Source organism: Halichoeres trimaculatus, unplaced genomic scaffold (genome assembly GCF_033239565.1).
Source record: "Halichoeres trimaculatus isolate MK-OKI-2021-1 unplaced genomic scaffold, fHalTri1.1 fHalTri1_scaffold_8, whole genome shotgun sequence".
NCBI lineage: Eukaryota > Metazoa > Chordata > Actinopteri > Labriformes > Labridae > Halichoeres > Halichoeres trimaculatus.
Genome location: NW_027437186.1, coordinates 20,594,829 through 20,615,997, shown reverse-complemented (window position 1 = coordinate 20,615,997; position 21,169 = coordinate 20,594,829). Strand labels below are relative to the sequence as shown.

At 37.9% G+C, this 21,169-nt stretch overlaps 1 protein-coding gene across 2 annotated transcripts; it reads left to right on the top strand.

Annotated features, from left to right (window-relative positions):
• The first annotated feature begins 229 nt into the window (after positions 1 to 229).
• On the top strand, positions 230 to 20,872 carry hhat (hedgehog acyltransferase). 2 transcript variants are annotated; one of them, XM_074676107.1, is made up of 12 exons: positions 230 to 386; positions 1,254 to 1,402; positions 1,515 to 1,579; positions 1,724 to 1,837; positions 1,935 to 2,129; positions 3,203 to 3,415; positions 3,738 to 3,915; positions 4,659 to 4,809; positions 6,838 to 6,873; positions 9,597 to 9,798; positions 10,264 to 10,408; positions 14,709 to 20,872. In XM_074676107.1, exons 2-12 carry the CDS (start codon positions 1,282 to 1,284, stop codon positions 14,792 to 14,794), a joined length of 1,506 nt encoding a protein of 501 aa, XP_074532208.1. In that variant the 5' UTR covers positions 230 to 386; positions 1,254 to 1,281; the 3' UTR covers positions 14,795 to 20,872. The 2 variants fall into 2 exon arrangements, with proteins under 2 accessions (XP_074532208.1, XP_074532209.1); XM_074676108.1 differs by lacking the exon at positions 14,709 to 20,872 and adding an exon at positions 10,605 to 11,462.
• Positions 20,873 to 21,169: the final 297 nt, after the last annotated feature.

Genomic DNA, 21,169 nt, shown 5'->3' with positions numbered 1-21,169 from the left:
CTCACCTCTTTTGTTTGAAAATCTTGAGGTTCAAAATACCACTTGGTTTGACATGATACCAATATCAAAATGACTCCAAAGGGGGCATTACAACAAGGTATTTCACGGTACTTTCCGTGGCTGACTGTTACCGTCAGCAGCAGAAGTTGATCTACATGGTCATACACAGTTAGCGTTCATAAGCTAACCAGCCCTCCCGGGCAGTTGAGGGCAGTAGTGTCCTCAAATGTTATAAAGTTCAGAACATTGTGCGGGTGTTTGAAGGAAGAATGCGGTACCTTTAAATGTTTGATGCCAGAGTGTACAAAGTTTATGGTTCTGCTGTCCAAATATCGGACGGTGTCAGTACTACAGCAGCGTGATGGACAGCAGCCCAGTTTTGACAGGTAACAACACAGCTTCTTCCAATGACGAGCTAGCTTAGCTAACGTTAGCTGCCTGCTTTAAAGCTGGACATCTTACGAATGTTTTACGCTATGAACAACATTGGAATTTAATAAATAGCCAGTTCAGACTCGATATGTTTACACACAAGCCAGCAAGGTGTTAAAGTGGCCTTCTCTATCTCAATAACCATAACGAAATCGTGTAACACAGGATGGTTTGGTCACTGTGGACGTTAGCGTGCAACTTTACTTCCAAACGTCAGAGGCTGCAACCCCTGGGTGCAGTGTTACCTAGCGACGGCAGTGATAGCTATTCATGCTATTTGTATGAAACAGTTCACTTTCAGTAGTGTGATTAAATTCAGTAGAAAATTCGTTCGACTGGATAACAATACAATAAAAATATATGTCTGTACTTTTGACGGTTATTTCTGTAAAGGGTATTTTTTTAAATCCAGAAATCTGAATAGAATGTACGTTAATTTATGTAGCCTTCCGCCACTGCAGTAATTTTTCGGTGCCGGTGGATCAATTAGTCCCTAATTGAGATGGAGTATGCATTATGTATGAATATGCATTATTCCTGACCGACTGCCTCTGAAATGCTATACTTCTGAAGTTTGATGGTAGTTACAACATTTGTTGTATTTAAAACATTTGAAACCATTGCAGTTGGCGCTGTGTTGATGTCTCTCATTGTTGTTGTTGTAATTTTGGTCACACCTTGTATTTATTTATTCATTTCTTTTTGATTACAGTTGATAGCTTTTAACACACACACATGTTTAAAGAAAATATTTTCAATTTTTTTATAGGTTGCCCATTTTACTGCTTTGAGTTCCAACAAGTTGTCTCTCTCACTGTCAGGGTCACCTTAGTACTGTGAACTCACCTGATGACATCTAAACCAAAAGCTCTTTTGGCACCCCTGCCATGGATAGAGATTCTTGTGTATTGGTTCCTGTCATTCGGATCTCATCTGTATTCGTTCTACCAACTGCACAGATTTTCTAAAGGTAAAGTAGGGGGAAATTATCAGTAGGGTATTGTTTAATGTGTTTGTTTAATGCATTGAGAATGAAGGTATACAAAATGTGATTGTCTGATATTTTCTGTTTTGTACCTCAGAGCATGAAGCAGGATTAGAGAGGGGTTTTCATTTGGAAAGAGGCCTTCTTAAGGGCTCTAAAAGGGTAGGATCAATGTGGGAAATGATAACTTATATGTTTATTTTGTCCACTCATTTTTGTTTTTCTAAATATTTTAAGACTTTAACCATTTTATTAGGGCTTTGGGTGTGTATCAAGGGCTCATATTGAAGCTTCTTGTGGTTTTAGGATCCATCTGATTTTGAGTGGACTTTCTGGACTGACTGGGCAAAGAAGTCTTTGCTTTGGACTCTGATTTGTCATGGTGTTATATCAAGATTAAGTGTCATCTTTTTTCCCAAGGTAAAAAGCAACTGGTACTGCATTGATCAGACACATACAGCCCTTAGATTTTTTTATAAAAAATTCTAATCTAATTGAATTTAATGTTTTTCAACAGCAAAGGGTTCCAGCACTCACATTATATGGCCTCTTAGCTGCCAGTAGTGTGCTGGGGATTAAAGGCGTAAGTGTTCTGCTGGTACATCTGGGACTCTCTTTTGTAGTGGCCCAGCTGCGAAAACCTGCTCTGTCGTGGGCCTGCAGCCTGCTGCTACTCTCCACACTTCATATCCAATGGCTTGAAGAGATCCAGGTGAGAGTTTAAATTCAAAGCTTTCTAAGACATGTTCTAATATATTTTACATGTTAAAACCTGTAGCACAAAACTATTAGTTTTAGGGAGAATTATAGCCCCTGGATATAAATGTTGATATACCAGCAATGTATACATTTCATTTTTTTTGCCATTTCACTGCCTAGGAACACTGGAAATTTTAGCCAAACCAGATTACAATATTATTCACTTCATTGAATGTCATGCTTGAATAGAACACAAGGGGGTGCCTGACACTAGGGAAATGTACTTGCAGCTGTTTAGTCACTGTCCATCCTTTTTAGTGTGCCCATACCACAAGAAAACTTGAGATAATGTATCGACTGCATCTTTGGCAGACATATTATTCCAGTATTCTCCTGTGGCATTAATAATACCAACTCCTAAGAGACAGAATGAAAAGTTTTTGCATGGAGTGCTAATATTCTTAAAGGCAGACATAAATAAAAAAGTGAGAATCAAGGACAACTCAACTGTCCTGTCTATGAACAAAAAATATTTTATCGACTTTCAAACTAGCTTACATTTTAAAGGCAGTTGTAATATGACTTTTAAAATCATTTCTATTTATTTTAACATTCCATGTTTGGGCACCTGCTCTGACTATTCACATCTGTTTTCTTCAATCAGTCATATAAAGTCATGCTTGAAATGCATGGTAATTGACAAATCAAAGAAGTTACATACGGGCAACTGTATCCAGTCAAAATAGTTGGAGATTTGAATGTGAAATAGACATGACAGAACTGTGCATGCCGACAGAAATCTTCCTGCTACCCCAAAACTGGAAACTTTGAAAGCAAAGACATTCCCAAAACTGTCAAGCAGACCTCATTAAATGTCGTCTTACACCTACTGGTATAAGTATATGCAACAGATTTTCATTACCGGTTGTAGAAATCTGCAGTGATATGTGAATGTTCCCATTTTTATTGGTGTTCTATTTTGACTGAAGGTGTGCTTGCTTGAGTTTCGTTCCAACTGTCACTTTTTAAAGAGGGAGTCCCCAAAAGTGTGTTAAAAATAATTGGCATTCCCTTTTTATTATCCAGAGAGGCTGGTATGAGACAGAGGAGGAGTACTATCTGCTGCTCTTCAGTGTTGCTGTCTGTGGTCTACGCTTCATCAGCTTCAGCCTGGAGCATTGCTGGTGCCCTCTAGACCATATTGGGATTGTGCAGCTCTGCTGGTTGTTTTCATACACCTTCTATCATCCTTTCTTCTACAATGGACCCATTATCTCATATAAAGACTACATTGAGCAGGTGAGAGGAAGCTTCTTTTGTGTTAAACTGCTTTTCAGTTCAGAATTACCTATTTTTTAGTCTGAAGGAAGCTGTAGGTGATTGCATTTCTGGAGCACAGGTGATGTCAGATCAGCTCTAGCAGGCTATTTATAATTTAGTTGTAACTTGATTTTTTCCAAACTTGTACAAAACCATCTATTATATGTTATGAGTCTGTCTCTTCTGCAGTTCTTGTGTAAATCTCTGTATACTTGCATTTGATATTTTTATTTCATTTCCTCCATGTGAGGAAGATTGAAAAGACCACCCTTGACAGCAGGCTCACTTTTTACACTTTCAGATGCAAAGGCCTGTTGAGGAGAGAGACAGGAACCGATCTGCTTTAGGTTACCTTGTGCTCAGATCAGGACGGCTCATACTGTGGTGGTGCATTGCAGAATACCTGATCCATGTGATGTACATGCACTCTATTCAGTCTAATGAGACCTACTTAGAGATTCTTCCTCCTTGGGCCTTGGGTAAGTCTCCATACTCTGTGTATTTTTGGTAAGTCTTCATACTCTTTGTATTATTTTAATAAATGCAATGCAACCCTGAATCTGGGCTTTAATGATTCATTGCCATTTCACACAGACAATGAAAATGTTTTTGAGATGCAGAATTAAAAATCATGTTACCCCCACAGGAGTTGGTTTATAAAGTCCAACAGCTATGCTGATTACTAACTCACTCATTGACCTGGATTCATAATGCTGTTGTCATGAACTGTGGTGTGTTTCTGATTATATTTGAATAAAGTGACATAACTGTCTGTTAGGTATTGATTTGGTAAAGTAAAGGTGTAATCTTTAAGGTTTTCTGTCCTCTAAGAGCCCTTTTAAGACTCTGATGAACATGTGCACATATATTTTGATAAAGGCAGTTGAGATATTCAGCCTTTTTTGTTGATAATGTGCCTCTGGGACTTTAATTATTTTCTGAGTCATTTCAGCCAGTCTTCAATCAGTCATTTTAATGACCGTTTGTTATTAGTCATCTTTGGGTCCTTTTCCTAATTTTTTCATAGCCTCTCAATAATGTTGACAGAAAAGTGATGTATTTCTGGCAGCGTTTGTATATTCAGCCTCTTTTTTGACGCATTATGTAGTCTGTTTTTGGACATTTAGAACACATGCAAGAATGTAGTTGTTCATGCTTAAAATTGTTGCAAGCAAGTATTAATATCAGAAAGACTAATTTGAATACCTAACATTTCCCTCAGGTGGACTTGCCCTGGCCCTGGTCCAGTTCTTCTTTGTGAAGTATCTTGTTCTCTTTGGCCTCCCATCTATGCTGGCTACTCTGGATGAACTCATTCCTCCAAAGCTTCCTCGTTGTGTCAGCATCATGTACAGCTTCACAGGGATGTGGAGGTAAGAACAGAAACAATCAAACATCCCTGACAATAATGCAATATGATATTGATCCTGTACCATTCCTCTGGACTTGAACGGCTAGGAAATCCAGTCCATGCTATCCATGGGGAAAAAGGTAAATTTAATGTCAAGTGCCTCAAGTGCTCACTTTGCTTTGGCAATAAGAGTCAGACTGAAGAGGGGGACTGTCTCATCTTCTGTAATTACTGGCAATCAGAGCAATAGGTCACCTCTGCACCAAGAGCATCACTTTTTATAAAGCTGTTTAGACTGTGGCTAAAATGGTTTATTCACACACACACACACACACACACACACACACACACACACACACACACACACACACACACACACACACACACACACACACACACACACACACACACACACACACAGAAACACAAACCTCCACATTGCGTGGACAAAATAGAAATAAATGGGTGAGGGTTGCAGCAATCATTAAGCTCCTTTAAATGTTTTGTGTAGAAAGCCAAGTAAAAGCCTATGCCAAGTTTATGCTGAAGGGGTCACAATTGCTCAAGTTAATGAACACACACATACACTCACTCACTCTCTCTCTCTCTCTCTCTCTCTCTCTCTGTCTCTCTGTCTCTCTGTCTCTCTGTCTCTCTCACACACACACACACACACACACACACACACACACACACACACACACACACACACACACACACACACACACACACACACACACGCACGCATTGCATATCTTGTTACCCAGGGATAAAACTCCTTTATCAGCAAGACTGAAACAAAAGAAAGCTAGCAGCAGAGAAGATAGTTTCCACTGCCTGGAAAAATGTTTTAGCACCATTTGACTCTGAGGTTTGATTGAACAGCATTTCAGGACGAGAAAAGAGTTCTGGCTGCCTCACTGCAAAATAAGCTGTAAAATGTTGTTGTTTAAGTTACTCAAAAAACAGCAACACTCAAACAGCAAAACAAAAAGGGGGCCATCTATTACAGTAGTCCTGCAATGTACACTGCCTTTATTTAGATCAACAATGTTCAGGTGAGGTTGCTAAACTGTTCTCTAATTATGGTAATCTTAGAGGCTGCATGTTTGGACAATGTCGAACTCTAAGTCATTGTACCAACAGTTTGTACCCATCTTATGTACTTTTAATGAGTTACATTTAATTAAGAAAAGCATCTCTGTACAGTGCATTAAAAGATAAAAAGATTAAAAACTAATTCTCAAATAAATAATAGTGCTGAACATCTAATTTGCTTATGTAGCACTTTATCTAAAACAGATGGTACAAATACTTTCTTTTAACATTTTGCATCATTTTTTAAAACACTGGACATAAGAGATAAGCTCCATTACAGGGCGAATGTTTACGTGTAAGAGGATTAGTTTAAGCTGGATGGAATAAACTTGCAGCCCAGTGTTTGAACAAGGCTTTAATAGAACAAACATACAGTTAAATGCAGTAATGCAAAAAATATTGTGACCTGGTAGAAAAGCAGTGTTTTGTGCTGACTAATTGAGCTATGAGTCATGGTTCTGATGTAAAATTACCTGGGCGTGTAGAGTACCACATTTGATTCACTCTCTCTGACACAGAATCATTCTTTTCCTAAATGTGATTAACAATGATTAAAGACCCTGTTCATTTCCAGCACATAAAGTCAAGATGGAAGGATGTGTGTTTGGTCCTGCGGACAAAATGCACCGGCTATAGACAGGATGGACCAATGTGCTGACGCCGATGCACTCCAATCCAGCCTGCGTGTGCTGAGCTGGCCAATGCTGACAACATTGATGGAATGCATAAAGATGTCCAGCGGCATCATTGACAAAACAGCTTCAGTTTATAGGGTGAAAAAAAAGCAACAAGCTCAAAATGCTTTTTCTAATCTTCTCTGCGACCGAGAGACACACATGCATCACACATACTGCACATGCCTCAGTTAATATGAGATGCAGCGCTCAGGTGTTTCAGTGCTATATTATTATGTAAATTTGTGACTCAAATATCCATTTTTGTTCTCTGGCAGGCACTTTGATGAGGGCCTGTATCGATGGCTCATCAGGTAAGAGGCACTCAATGAGTGCTGGACGGACTAATTCAGATGTTAATGCTTACAAAAAATGTGAAATGGCTTCCAAATCAAATAACAGCTTTTATATCACAGTATCTATTTATGTATCTGTCTCTCTGTTTCTGTAAGTCTGTCTTCCCATCCGTCCAATTAATTTTCCCTGTCTTTCTACGTAAACAAATTTATCTCTCCCCATGTCCCTATCAGGTCTGTCTTTTTGTTTGTTCGATAGACTGTCTGTCTGACTGTCCGTCTGTCTGTCTGTCCATCTGCCTGCCTGTCTGTCTTCTGTTTGACCAACTCTGCTTTAATGTCTGAAGAAAATATCTGCTCATCTTTACCCATCTGTTTTTCTGATACCTATTTATCCACCTGTCTCTCAGTCTAATCCACTTCTCTAACATTTTTTGAACAATACAGAAGTCCTTTTTATTTGGAGCAGCATGTGTTTGAACCCTCTGTATCGGTTGTGTATTATGTAGTTAATGTAAAGAGCTCCCTGCCTTTGCAGTATTGAACTTGTCTGTTGAGTAACCTTAAAAAGCTGCCATCCTCCAGCTGCCTGCCCACATGTGTCATCATAATTCATGAGGATGCTTCATTTGCATGGGGGCTTTTTCATGATTATGAGGTTGAACGTTATTTGTGAATAGTTGTTCTGTTGGGTTACTGTTTCCGTTACACCCTGGAGAAATGCATCTTTGTTTAATATGTGCATATATAATGGCAGCATTATGTTTCTGCACACTCGTAGTTTGGACAACACACATTGTTAGTTTGTCTGCTTTTAATGATGCACACTTGGCTGAATGCAGCCTGTTGGGGGTTTATGGACCACTTGGTAGGAGCTAGTTGCTACGTTGAGGCAACACTACAGTTGCAATGTTGTCAGAGAGCTTGCTGTGATACTCAGTGAAAATGCTCTCTAACTAGTTTTTGTGTTGACTGTTTTTAATTCTTTTCTTGTTTTTGCCCTATTTGCATAAGTGAAGGCTTACTTGTAGGTTTTCTTTTTTGTTGTTAAATACATGTTTAAAATGAGCTATAGCATAGTAAATGGTATTAGTGGATCCTACAATTCGTGAAAGATCTGGAAATTTAAATTGCAAATGCAAATTTCCATTTTAGTTCATGTCCAATGGAAATTATTTTCTCCTCCTTAATGGCATCACTTGTAATTATCCTACTGCAGATGCAGAATGATACCCATGACACAATGCCCTGGCATTCCTTCTTGTGAAAGTGCTCTTAAAGAGGTTTTAATGCAGTTCTGAAATTCTCTTGAAATTGTCTGAAGAGCGCTAGATGAGTGCGTAGGAGTCCAGTGATGTGCTCTACATGACTCACTGACACCCATCTCCCTGGGCAGCTAAGTGGCTCATTCTTCGCCATTCCATTACGCTTACTGTCTGTATGCTGCCGTGTCTGAGGGTCTCTGTTTCACACGCATAAAGAGCACTCACCACCTGTGTGATAGAGTTATTACACAAACATATGAAAGGGAGAGCATTTAAACCCAAAACCTGAGGGGATTAGTTGTAAATAAATGAGGAGGGACATTTGAATTTGGATCAGCGAGGGAGTCAGTTTTCAAGCTTTTAGTTGTATCAAGAAAAAGATCCAGTCTTCTTAAAGCAGATAGTTATACAAGTAAAGAAAAAAATGTGTGCATGTTTGTGTCACATGCTTCCATTAATCTATTTGAACTAGATCCACATCTCCATCATTGAAATAGCTTAGTAGATCCTTGTTATGTTGAAGTATTTAGTCTGCTTTTACTCTTGGTCCTCTCCTCCACCCCCTTTCATCCTTCGATACAGCCAATCTGGCCACTCTATTTAAGGCTCAGAAAATGCTGGCTCATCTTTTAGGGACATTGATTAGCCACAGGGTGGCTGAGATAATGAGTTTCCAGCTCAGCATCACTAGACACAATGTGACGTTTGTTTCCAACCGTGTTCAAGTGATGTAGCATGTTGAGACTCTCCGTACCTTTGGGACAGGCGACAAAGTTCTGGTTGTATCAGAGACCATTTTTCTTCTCAGCATGTTCCACTGTCAGGTCTGATAGGTGGGATATTATTAACAACAAGTTAAACATTGTGTGGAGAGAAAAATATTCATATATGACACAGTTGTTGTTACAGTAAGATTAAATGCAAAAAGTTTTTGACACGTCTCTTTATTTGAACACTTCAGTTAATCTGTTGCTCTATATTTCAACATGTATTTTCAATTTTATTTTATTTTTTTTACCAAAATGTTGAAATAAGATTTTACCCCAATAAAGGGGCCAGCCTGAATGAGTGAATGGTCACTTTGTTGTAGAAAGTGAATTGATGTGTGTGAATCACACAAACCAATTTCGAACCATTAACCCCAGTGCAGCATTATTAGCGACTTGGAGGCATTGATATTCCTTTAAGTGTCTTGGTTTTTTCTTTTTTGCTGTGGACTCCAGAGAAACATTCATCTATTGGATAATCAATGAACATGACATAGTTATTTATGTGACGGGCCAACCAATTCATTTTCGAGTTAGGGAGATGTTGTAACCCCCCACCTGTGTTCCACATCTGGAGTCTCTACATCTGTGTCCATTAATCACAATGCCCATTAATTTGCTGTTTTAACAGTTATCTCCTCTATGTCAACATTTTAACCTGGTGGTGTTCAAGGATTGATATTCTTCATTGCATGTATTTATGTTCCAGGTACATCTATGTGCCCTTGGGAGGTTCACGGCATGGTCCTCTCTACAAAATGTTGTCCACCGCCCTTGCATTTGGATTCGTCTGCCTCTGGCACGGCGGCCATGACTACCTACAGTACTGGGCTCTTATGAACTGGGCGGGAATCCTTGTGGAGAATGGGCTGAAGTCTCTCCTCTCCTCATCCTGTATACGAGCCATTGTTGTAAGTTTGAAAAAAAAAAAAACATTGTGTCAAAGGAGATAAAAATTCTCTCTAGCCATGTTTTTCTCTCTTAAGATTCAAGGAAATGATGACATCTTTCCCGTTAGCTTGAAATAGAGAGGTCACGAATTCTTATTTATAGAAGATAATGGCTTAAGCAGCTACATTAAGCGGAGACTGGTTTAGTCCTGTCAAATCTGACATGCACAATTAACACCCAACATTACAAAAGGCTGAGTACATCTCTTTCTGACACTGCACAGACTTTTCTCTATTTTTGCATCTTTGGCCTTTGAGAAGCCTCTTGTTCTCTAAATAGTGGTAAAGGCTGATGGCTTACTGTGTTATCCCCTAGTTTATGGACCCACAGTTCATTAGCACCAGGTGCTTTGCTGCTGTTTGTTTCCTAGATTTATGATGAGAATCTTTTGTGGTTCTCCTGCTTGTGCTTTACTGATTTCCCAGGAGCAGAATTTCTCTGCGGCAATGGAAAGGCGCTGCACTGCCCTTCTCTCTGCCTGCTCCACTGCCATGCTCATTCTCTCAAATCTGGTGTTCCTTGGGGGGGTACATGTAGGCAGAATCTTCTGGAAGCGTGTCTTCATTCAAGGTAAACTGCCCACAACATCAATCACTTAGAGGAATGCTTGTTTTCGGTCTGCAATTTGCTCTAATGTGGATTATCAGTCATGTGGTTTGTGGTGTCAGCAGCTAAGAATAAGCTATCGCAACGTTTCAACGTGCATGATAGATACATGACAGTAATAAAAAGTAGTAGAATGATTACAAACTCTTTTATTTTTTAGATCTGATGATGCAGCAGTAACATCAGTGGATGCTGAGGCTCTGTTTATTCTGGGCATCTACATGGGAAAATAGAGAAACATCTGCTTTATGTCTCTGCCAGTCCCTGTTTTACTCCCTGCATCTTTATTTGGCTCATTTGGTACCTAAAGCAAGATGGCAGACCCTCCTAAAGCCTGACTACTAATGATAAGCGATCTGAGCTGCAGTCGCTGCTGGGCTGGGAGCCGAGATGGTGCTCAGAGCTGTGCTCAGTGCTGAGATATTTATATATATAAATTTATTATGAGGATCTAACTCTTTTGACCAGAATTGCACATAAAAGCTAAAATAAAAAACAGCTGCATTACAAGATTTTGCTTTACCACTTAACTTGACAGGCCCTTAACCTTAAAGGGGGAGCTATATAACATTATTACCAGTGTCCTGTGGAGAGAAACCCAGCAGTTCTCATCTCTTTCACACTTTCTTCATGGTCAGTCATTATCAGTTCTTTCAAACTGGAGCATTGCCTCTTTTGATGTGTCACATGGTCTTTGGCCCCTTGAAGTTAAACTATAATAGTTTTAAAAGGTCATAGTCCACTCAGTTTTACTGGGGCAGTTAAAGTTGTTGAAAGCCCGGCTGTTTTCAAAGGCAAACCCCCTGTATGGATGATGTTATGCTGACTTCTTTGACATGCATCATACTGTGGAGTTGTTTTAAATAAATGAAGAAGAACATGAGAATAATAACAGGGTGAAGGAAATGATCATATCTGTTGTGAATTATTGAGAGTTATAAACTAGACTGAAATCCCAGTTTGCTTTAACAGCAGCACATACAGTAAGACCTATTAAGATCTGAAAGATAAAGATGAGACATGGCTGGTGCTTATTATTATGATTTGTAAATAGAGCATTGAACAGACTACTCATTAGCTCTGTTCCTTTCTCTGTATTTTTTTATGTTGTGTCTTAAACTGAAATATAATGCACCACCCACAGACGCCTGAAGCTATTCCTTTGGTTTGCATGCGTCTGCATAATATCCCACTGAGGGGGAGTTGTGGTTTGCTTCATTAACATAAGATCAATGCTTTTAAATCAGCCTGTCTGGGACTTTTACTGGTGCCAGAATCAGTGCAAATTGCCCCCTAACCTCACTTGCAAAAAAAAAAAGAGTCAGCGTCACACTTTCTGTCTTAGTCATGTATTGACTGCAAGCATACTTAGTATGTCACTGAGTTGCAGGCATGTGTTGAGTGTGCTTTTATTAACTTTTTGATGTGCAACATAAAGTATCAGGCACAAAGCTTTTAATAAATAGAAGGGACACTTGTTTAGCTTCTTATCTAATTTTAGTATCTGTATTTAGGGTAAACACTGTAAGAAATCACATGAACATCTGTTTTCTCCTAACTATTTATCATCAGTCAGTTCTTTGTCTTACCTGCTTTTATTCAGTAACAGGGTGTCCGCGGGGTCTTTAAGAGTTTTAAAAGTTGATAAATCAGTTGTGGGAAAATTAAGGCCCTTAAAAAGTATTAAAAAGTCTTAACCCTAATGTTATGAGGTATTAAATTTTATTGGTGTTCAAGCTTTGACTCCAAAGACAGACAGTTCCAAATATCTGCCACGGAAAAAGGCTATCTGGTTTGTAAATGTTTTCAGGGTCTGAACCGTCAAAAATAACTACACGTGGTGATTGGACGATCATCCTGCACCTCACACTCATCACAGACCAGCATGAGGATCTAGAAGAAGCTTTAGCATCTCAAAATATTTCACTCTAGATCATAAGAGTTTCTCAAGCCTCCCGAGAAAATTTCTCAGACTTTTGATGACCTGGGATCTTCGATTCCTACGATTTAGAGAAAGCTTCCCCTGATCTCAGTTGTTTTGGAACAAATTTCGTTTGTTCAAATCAACTTTTTACTGGATACAACGCGATGAGATAAGGTATTTATCAATACAGTTACGTAGCCCTGTTGTTTTAGACGTGACAACAAGCAAAGTTGTAATTTTGTGAGGCACCAGTTATGTGTAGTGCTAACAGCCCAACATATCCATAGGCTAATGTGACAACAAACTCAGTTGGTAGAGTAGTTTAGTAGCTGTCAGTATGTAGCGCTGATAGAAAGCAAATCACACCATCTTGAGCACATGTCCTAAATTTTGACAATGATGAAATAAAATTCTTGTTTGTTTTTTTTTCTGCAAGTTGGCCTTGAATAACCACTGTTACTTTTTGTGAGAATGTTAATGTTAATGAACCTGCCTTTAGTTTCATTTATTCTTTCAAGCTTTATTCCTTCTCAGTTTACCTAATTTATGTTAAAATGCAAACTACAACTGTCAAAGATTGGTTGCTTACAACAGCTTAAAGTAACGATAAGGTCTTAAGACTTTTTGAAAGGTTTTTAAAAAAGTCTTAAAAAGGTATTGAATTAACCTCAGGATATCAGCATATACCCTGAGTAAAAATCTTTACTCAGGCAAACTGTTATCTGTTTAAAATAAGTCCTATGCATACAGGAACTGAAGGTGCATGACGAGGTAACAGTTTTCAATGTCATCTCTCCACTTTATCTTTGTCACATCCCAAGTTGCCAATCAGACTGTGAATGAAGACTTAGCAGACTGTCAGATGCAGGATAGCTAACACTACACCATCAGCCCTCATCAAGAGAGAGAATAGAAGAGAAGTTGATGGGTGCTGAAATTACTACCATTGGGCACCCTGTAGCGCTAAAGGCTCGCATCTTTGGCTCGTTCTAACCCTTCTAATTCTTTTTATACAGTCTATGATTCTGACTCAAATAACACCTGGTCTAGTTCGTCATATCCAATATGGCCCCAGTGGCGATTGGCTTCAAAACTCTGTATCCGAAACAAACAGTTGACGCCACAGATGTTCATTTATTCTACAGTCTATGATGATTACACATTATGAGAGATACCTCAAGCAAAACCTTGTGCACAGACCCTCTTCTGATGAGCCGATGTCTTATTGAGTTCCATCTTTTGCTTCTCTGCACTTGGCCTTTTCACCTCTTTTGAACTCAGAGCACCATGTTTATCAAGTTGAAAAAGAAACAGTTGTGTAATTAAAGCACTGCTTGATTGGAGTCATAGTTACAAGCAATTGGCAGAACTGGGTTATTCATTAAAGTTGCTCCACTCTTCATCTCTTCTCCAGCATTTCATAAACATTTTAGAGCAGCAGAGACATCTCTGATACAAAACATTTAAAACTCCTCTCAGTCAATTGTTTTTAAAAATCACTGACATTTGGATCATGGTGTATGCTTCATTTGAGCTGTGTTTTTCACTGCATTAGTATGAAGTAAGCTAAAGTGGGATCACGGTTTGGGCAATATGTTTCACACTGAGCGTGTTAATGAAATTTACATACCTGCCAGGACAAAAACCTCAGGATATCTTGGCATGAGTTGATCTTGAGTCAAAAGTTTGTGGCTCATCAGACTTTATCACCGGGGATTGAATTGTTTCTTATCTACTGAAAACAACTCTGAGCTCCTTATTTTGTTTTCCTATAAAGAAAAAGGCACTCACCATTATTTTTATTTCACATACTTGAGTTTCATGTTGTGTGTGTCTCCTCCAGCCTTAGCAAATGCATCCTTTGTCTTATGCAGACAGGAAACTGGCCGTACAGCTGTGCATAATGCAGCCTGTGTGTATGTGAATTAGATTTTGACATGAATGGAGGAGAATAGACCATTGAAAAGCATTGTGGGTGCAGGTGCAGGTTACTGAGATAATCTGGAGGGAAGCCAGTTTGGGAGAAGCCGCAGACAGCTGTCCTTACCTGCCTGCTCGACTCTCTAAGAAGCAGCTATAAATAGAAAAAGAGAATAAACATAATTCAACACTAGGCAGCAGAGACCTGGCTGCTACTACTACTACTGCTGCTGCTGCTGCTGTGTGGCCCAGGAACAGAATGCAGTCTTTGGAGTATTTATCTCAATATCAGCCAAACATGATGGTTACTTCAGTTTAAGTTGAAAATCAGTAGCTTTTTTAATTAATCGAATGCGGAAGAAAGAAATGAGTCTGATCCTAGAACTTAAAATATTTCACATTGTTTCCTTTTGATTTCAGGCTGGTGTACCATTCTTCCACCCATGCTGGCTTTCCTCTACTGCTTCGCTCAGATCGGACTTGAGTGGACTTCCCACCCACCATGAGTCACCTTGACTTTATTTGGGAGTGTGAATCCCTACTACGGGACAACCAGAACAGCCCGCTGAGTCCACTGCCTCCATCCTCACCAGTCACAGCGGAGCTGGTGGTGTACCTGGCCCGTGGCCCCAGAATCGGACCAAAAGCTGGCTGGAGTAAAGCTGAGCAGCCACTTTTCACATCCTGCGAAATCTTCCTGTAAGCTGAAACCCTTCACAAACTCTCTAAGGAGAGAGTTTCCTGTACTTGTATGAAATTTAAGTGCACATGAACTGCAAAAAGACAGAGTCTGATGCTGTAAATTTAAGGAAGAGAACAACCGCAGTCTGCAGTTTTAGGACCTGATTTCAACCCAGCAAGCTTCACTGATTCACTGTTATTCTGGGAAACTGCAAAAGAAAATATGGACCCTGTGTCTGTCTCAGCTATATGATTCTCATAAAGTATTGCTCAATGGTGCAGTGAGCTGGGGAAATGCTAATTTCATATTTACTGTCCTTTAGCTCAGCACAAAGGCAGTTGTGTATTCAGATGCAGACAATGGGCACAGAAGGCTGTGCAGAGCCTGAGGAAACAAATCAATGTCATTAATTCCTCTGCAGAAGCAATTGAGGTGACGTGGGATGAAACTAATATTTGTAAATTTAATAAACTTTAAAAAAAAGCTTGGAAACAAATATCTGAAAAAGATGCCTTTAGAACACAGGATTTACATGTAACTCCTCTTACCTATTTCCAGTAACATTTAGACTCTTTGTCTTGAAAAGCTTTAAAAATGGCTTTAATTCTAAGTTGATGATAAAATAGAAGACATGAAGAACAAAATCTGAGAATGGACAAATCGCAGATGTCTCCAACATCCTTTACTCAGTCTGTGGCGCTAATCCCCTGCTGCTTCTCCAATGAATCAGTCGTATGCAGTATCATTGAAAAATGACTTATGGATGATATTTATTTGGGAACTCTATCAGGAGTTGAGTCTTTTTGTTTGGTACTCTTCAGCTGTGGATGCACACATTTATCTCACATGTGCATGTTCACTGCTTTACATGGTACAGTTGGGATGGAGATGAAGTCAAGATAAACTACAAAGAAAATGCTTAGACTAAAAGGGGCCATAACATAAGCATGGTAACGTTTACTTTATGATGCCTTTTATACTTTGGAGGAGAGCAATGTTTATGGCCGCCGCAGACTTTGACAACCCTCAGAAAAAGGTCAGTGTGGTCATTTCACTCAGTTATTTATTTGTTTGTTTTTCTCTAACTACTTATCTATTTTTGTTGGCAATGAAAGAATAAGAATAGGGGAGACTGGGGACAGTTGCAAAACTTTTTACATTACCCTCAGTTACTCTGAGAATATTTGGACTAGTCTCACCAAATCTTTACATATTAAACCTACATCTTTCTGCTAAATGCTTATGTCATTTAAAGATGGCTACATATAACATATTAATCACGATATTAATTTGAATAGAGGAATTTAGACGTTGCAACTGACCCCAAACCTGGGGACAGTTGCAACACAAATCAGGGACAGTTGCAACATATAAAAAAAACATGAATTTTTCACTAATTATCCTCAGGGTTTTGTCTAAATAGGACAAATACTAATGTTATGACCCAGAGTGGGCTCAAATTCAATTTTCTTTTCTGTACAGCTTTAAGATATTTAATTAGTTTTGTTTTGTTTAAAACATGGGCCTACCTTGAGTCAACGTGCAGATATTACTGAAGCTAGAAAAACTCAATATTGCATTTTGGGACAAAAAGAATGGAATAATTTCCTTTTTTACAATTTCTCTATTTAGACGATTCTTTCACTATATGACAAGTTTATATGACACATACAACAATAAGTAATTGCTCATTTTTGCTTAACAAGTTATTTGGGAAATTATTGTGTTTATCATTAGCGTTAGTTTCTCCATATGATTGCCTGTTCTGTTCATCATGAGCAATAAAATATATTAATTTTGCCTATTTTGAACTAAAAATCTTAAAAATTATGGTTGTGTGGTCTCTTCTAATATGACTAACCTAATACCATGGGGACAGTTGAAACAGCTGCAACTGTCCCCATGGTACCAGTCATGACAAAACGCCATGTGCTAGCTAGCCACATTGACATTGACACATGCTCACCATGTCATTTAATAGTCAACAAACAGTGATTCAAACTAGATAGTTTTGGATTCATTCATACATAAGGTCAGGACAGTATGACAAAAAAACAGCTCATGAAAAAAGCTACTTTCATACCTCCAAAACAACTTAACTTGATAGACGCAGGACCAGATGCTCAATATGGCCTCTCTCTCCTTGTTGGGTAGAGGGTCTAACTGAGCATGTGCAGTGTGAGTGTCATCACTCTAGCATGTTTCCGATTGGAGAAATAAGGCTTGTTGCAACCGTCCCTTGTTGCAACTGTCCCCAGTCTCCCCTACTCTTTAGCTGTGGGTGCACACATTTATCTCACATGTGCATGTTCACTGTTAAACATGTACAGTTGGGATGTGAGATGAACTCAAAATAAAGTACAAAGCAAATGCTAAAACTAAAAGGGGCCATAATATAAGCATTGTAACTTTTACTCTATGATGCTTTTTGTACTTTAGAGGAGAGCAATGTTTATGGCTGCCTCAGACTTTGACAACCCTCAGAAAAAGGTCAGTGTGGTCATTTCACTCAGTTATTTATTTGTTTGTTTTTCTCTAACTACTTATCTAATTTTGTTGGCAATAAAAGCACAAGAATACTGTTAGATTATTTTTGTAAGTGAGGTTAGGATGATGCAAATTGATGATTTTACAATAACCAGCCAGTTCTGTTTTAACTACACTGGTGTGGTGGTTTTCTGTCTTTCTCTCCTCAGCATGATTTAAAAACGACGACTGTTAAAGTTGCTGGGACCAAAATGCATCTAATGATTTCTACTTGCCCCTCGGGAAAAGAGATTTGGAAACATTTCTCTGTGTCCTAAATAAGTTTCATTAAAATTGTATGTGCAATCAATCAATAAAGAAAAGAATTATTTGTAGATCTGTAGAAAGCCTTCAGCTTTAAGCTCTCCATGGATAGTTTTTTATTTCAGCACAGGAAATTATAAGTACTTCATAGTTTTGTGTAACCATCCTTTTCTGGTTTTCTTATGTGCTCTTAACATTCAGATCACAACAAATACTCTGTAATCTACTGTGGATTGGCTAGTTACCAACAGTTTTATCTGGAAAAACTCTTCTGTGTCCACAAAAAATAAATACGCTGCTTTAATGAGCTTAACTGTGCTTTGTTGTGTCTTCTGAGCCTAGAAAAGTGCCTCACTGTGAAAAGGGAATCTGATCCTCTTACTATTCACAGTGCACAGTAAGGAAAGCAAACAGCTCCAGGAGATGGCATCTGAGAAGATTCGTTTAAGAATATGTTAATTTTGAGACAGGGGTGCCACCACTGAAATTGATCATTTACATAAAACTCCCATGTTGCCTGTGGTCCACTGCCTCTTTACTTACCTGCCACAACAACCAACAATTTCCGAGGCGTATTTGTCCAGTTTTTGTGCCTTACTTGCTCAGGTCTGTGTTTTTTATTATGGTAAATGAAGAGTTTGATAAATAGTCAAAACTGCTGTGTAATCTGGAGTGTGTTGCTCTGCTGAGACTTTTTTTGTTTTTGTTAGAGGTTATATGTATATATATCCCTCAGATTAATAGAGAGGCATTAGAAAGGATCACTGTGGGTGTGGGTAAGAGGGGAATCCTCTTAAATAGGCATAAAACTGAGAGATTTATCTGACGTAAGAAGATCAGCAGGAGAATACACCTGCTGAGTTACACCTTCCAGAATAATCTGCCTTACCCCGAGGCTGAAACTCAGACGGAGTACCGTGCATTTTCCAAAGAAAGCAAACAAGTCTACAGTATGTATAAAATATTTATTATGAAGAGCACAATATTTCACAGTTCAAAACAGTTGTCATTGTGCTTGAAACAGTTACATTTCTCATCACATGAAGTGTGAACAAAGAGGCATGTGCATAATACATAAACCATTCACCAAATTGTCATAGTTTTCTCTTTCTTAACCTAAACATAGCAACATATCTGTGCATATATATCTATTTAATATGGGGTATGATTATTTGGCAGCTATGCAGAGCTGACCACAAAAATAGTTCTGTGTTAAAACAGCTTCAAAGATACGACAGTAAACTGGACATTTCACTTTAGTTTTCTCGATGCAGGCCCAGAAATGGGTTAATATTTAAAGGCACAGGGTTGCATGCTTTTACATGAAAGTTGGTGAATTTTTATATTAAGGTGAATGGAATGACGTGATATTGCAATGCTGGGATAGTGACTTTTATCTGGAAGCTTTTGATTTTCCCCAAGTTCAGCGCTGCTCTGACCTTTCTTATAAATTTTTCAGCAAAGAACAGCATATTGCTTTCAAGGATCTGGTTTTAGTTCCAGCCTACATTCCATTTTCATAACACATATTTAATGCTAACAAGTTCTGCCATTATACACAGTTTGGCTGCATTGAAGAGTTGAGATTTTCTTTTTACCGGCTCAAATGGGGAAAAATTCAATCATGTTGGATGCTAAAAAATGTAAAGAAAAAAGAAAATGGAGTAAAAACGAAGAAAACCATTCAAATAGAGAGTGAATACAGTACTTCCAACAGTTAAAATTACACCAGTTTTGTAAGTCTCATACCTTTACATGTGCTCAAAGCCTCTTTACCTTCAAACCCAGGTAGCTTAACAACCTGAGCACCACTGCTTTTAATTCTGAACTATACTAGTAAACTGTCTCTGACTCCACAGTTAAGACCAACGAACATGAGAGGAAAATCTACATGTTCGTTTCTGGGAGAAGGTGAATTTAAAAAAAAAAACATGTAAACAAACTTTTTCTTTAAATTTCCTTAGATCTGAAGAGCCCGCCTTATTTGTTGCACAGTTTTCTTAAGAAATTTGGTACAAAACAATAAAAAGATAATCAATCTTGATAGGCCTCTGATTTTCTGATTTATTGATCAACAAGTAGAGGAAATCTTCACCACATCTTTATGACACTTAAAAAACAGAGCACTGATTCTTTAAAAGTGAAGCTTAAAAAGTATAAGTAATATATTCTTGTGTCTTAAAGTATTTAAAAAACCCTTTCAAATCTTAAAAAAAAGAAATATTACATCCCTTAATAATAAGTTAAAGCTAATCTAGCCAAGAATACATTTTATTGAAGCTGTGGACAAATTAACTGAAAACATCAGTTCATTTGTCTCACATCAGTTATGTTACAGCATGAACTGAACTCAGTAACCTTCCAGCCTCAAACACATGCACTCAAGAAAAGAAGAAACTGTGATACCGAATAACTTTCTGTCTTATTTGTTTGCAGATAAAAGAAGATGTCAGTTTTAGGTCAAACTTGTGCCTGCAATGAAAAAAAAAAAACAACTTTATAAATCTCTCTTTTTGAAGTCTGTCAGAATTCCTTAGTGACACTGTCAATTCTCTTTTCACCTCTTTGATTTCTGAACTCTTCACTCTTTTCTGCAGCAGCTGAAGTAGACAGATATACATCAGTGTTTTTCCATTCTGTACAGTCGCTTTGTCAAAATCTGCCCCTCAACCACAGAGGTTCTCACTCCTGTGAAGACATTTTCATTTATTTTTAGTTAGCTGAATTTTTGATGGGTGGAAATGTGTTGGAGAGAAAAACCTTTTCACCCTTCACTGTGTCTCACTCCTCTTGTCTTGGATAAGAGGGAAGGCATGTGGAAAGCAAGACATAAATTATCCATTTGAATAATAAATAATATAGAAAATGGTTATCTTTGCATGTTAAAGAATACTGTTAGTGTACGCTAAAGATAGATTCAAGAAGACTTTCAAAGCTCCTGCCTTCACACTTCCTCTGTGGCTTGACGATAAGAGTTACTGTTTGTGTTGTTTAGAAAGTTTTCAAATTAAAGTCAAAGGAAAAGTATTAAGGCAAGTGTAAGTATATTCAAATACTAGGGAAGATTTTTTTAAATTTAATTGATGACTGATTGGTTTGTAGTCTAAATATATGCCCATTAAAAGCTGTTCGTCCACTTATCATTTATTGTTACAATTGGACCAATGGTCATGACATTTTTCTAATTATTGTTTTTGTTTTAGCTGAGCGTCCATACCTTAATTTTAAAACAATAAGCAAAAAAAAAAAAAAAAAAAAAAAAAAATTAATAAAAAAAAAAATAAATAAATATATATATATATATATATATATATATATATATATATATATATATATATATATATATATATATATATATATATATATATATATATATATATATATATATATATATATATGTATATATATA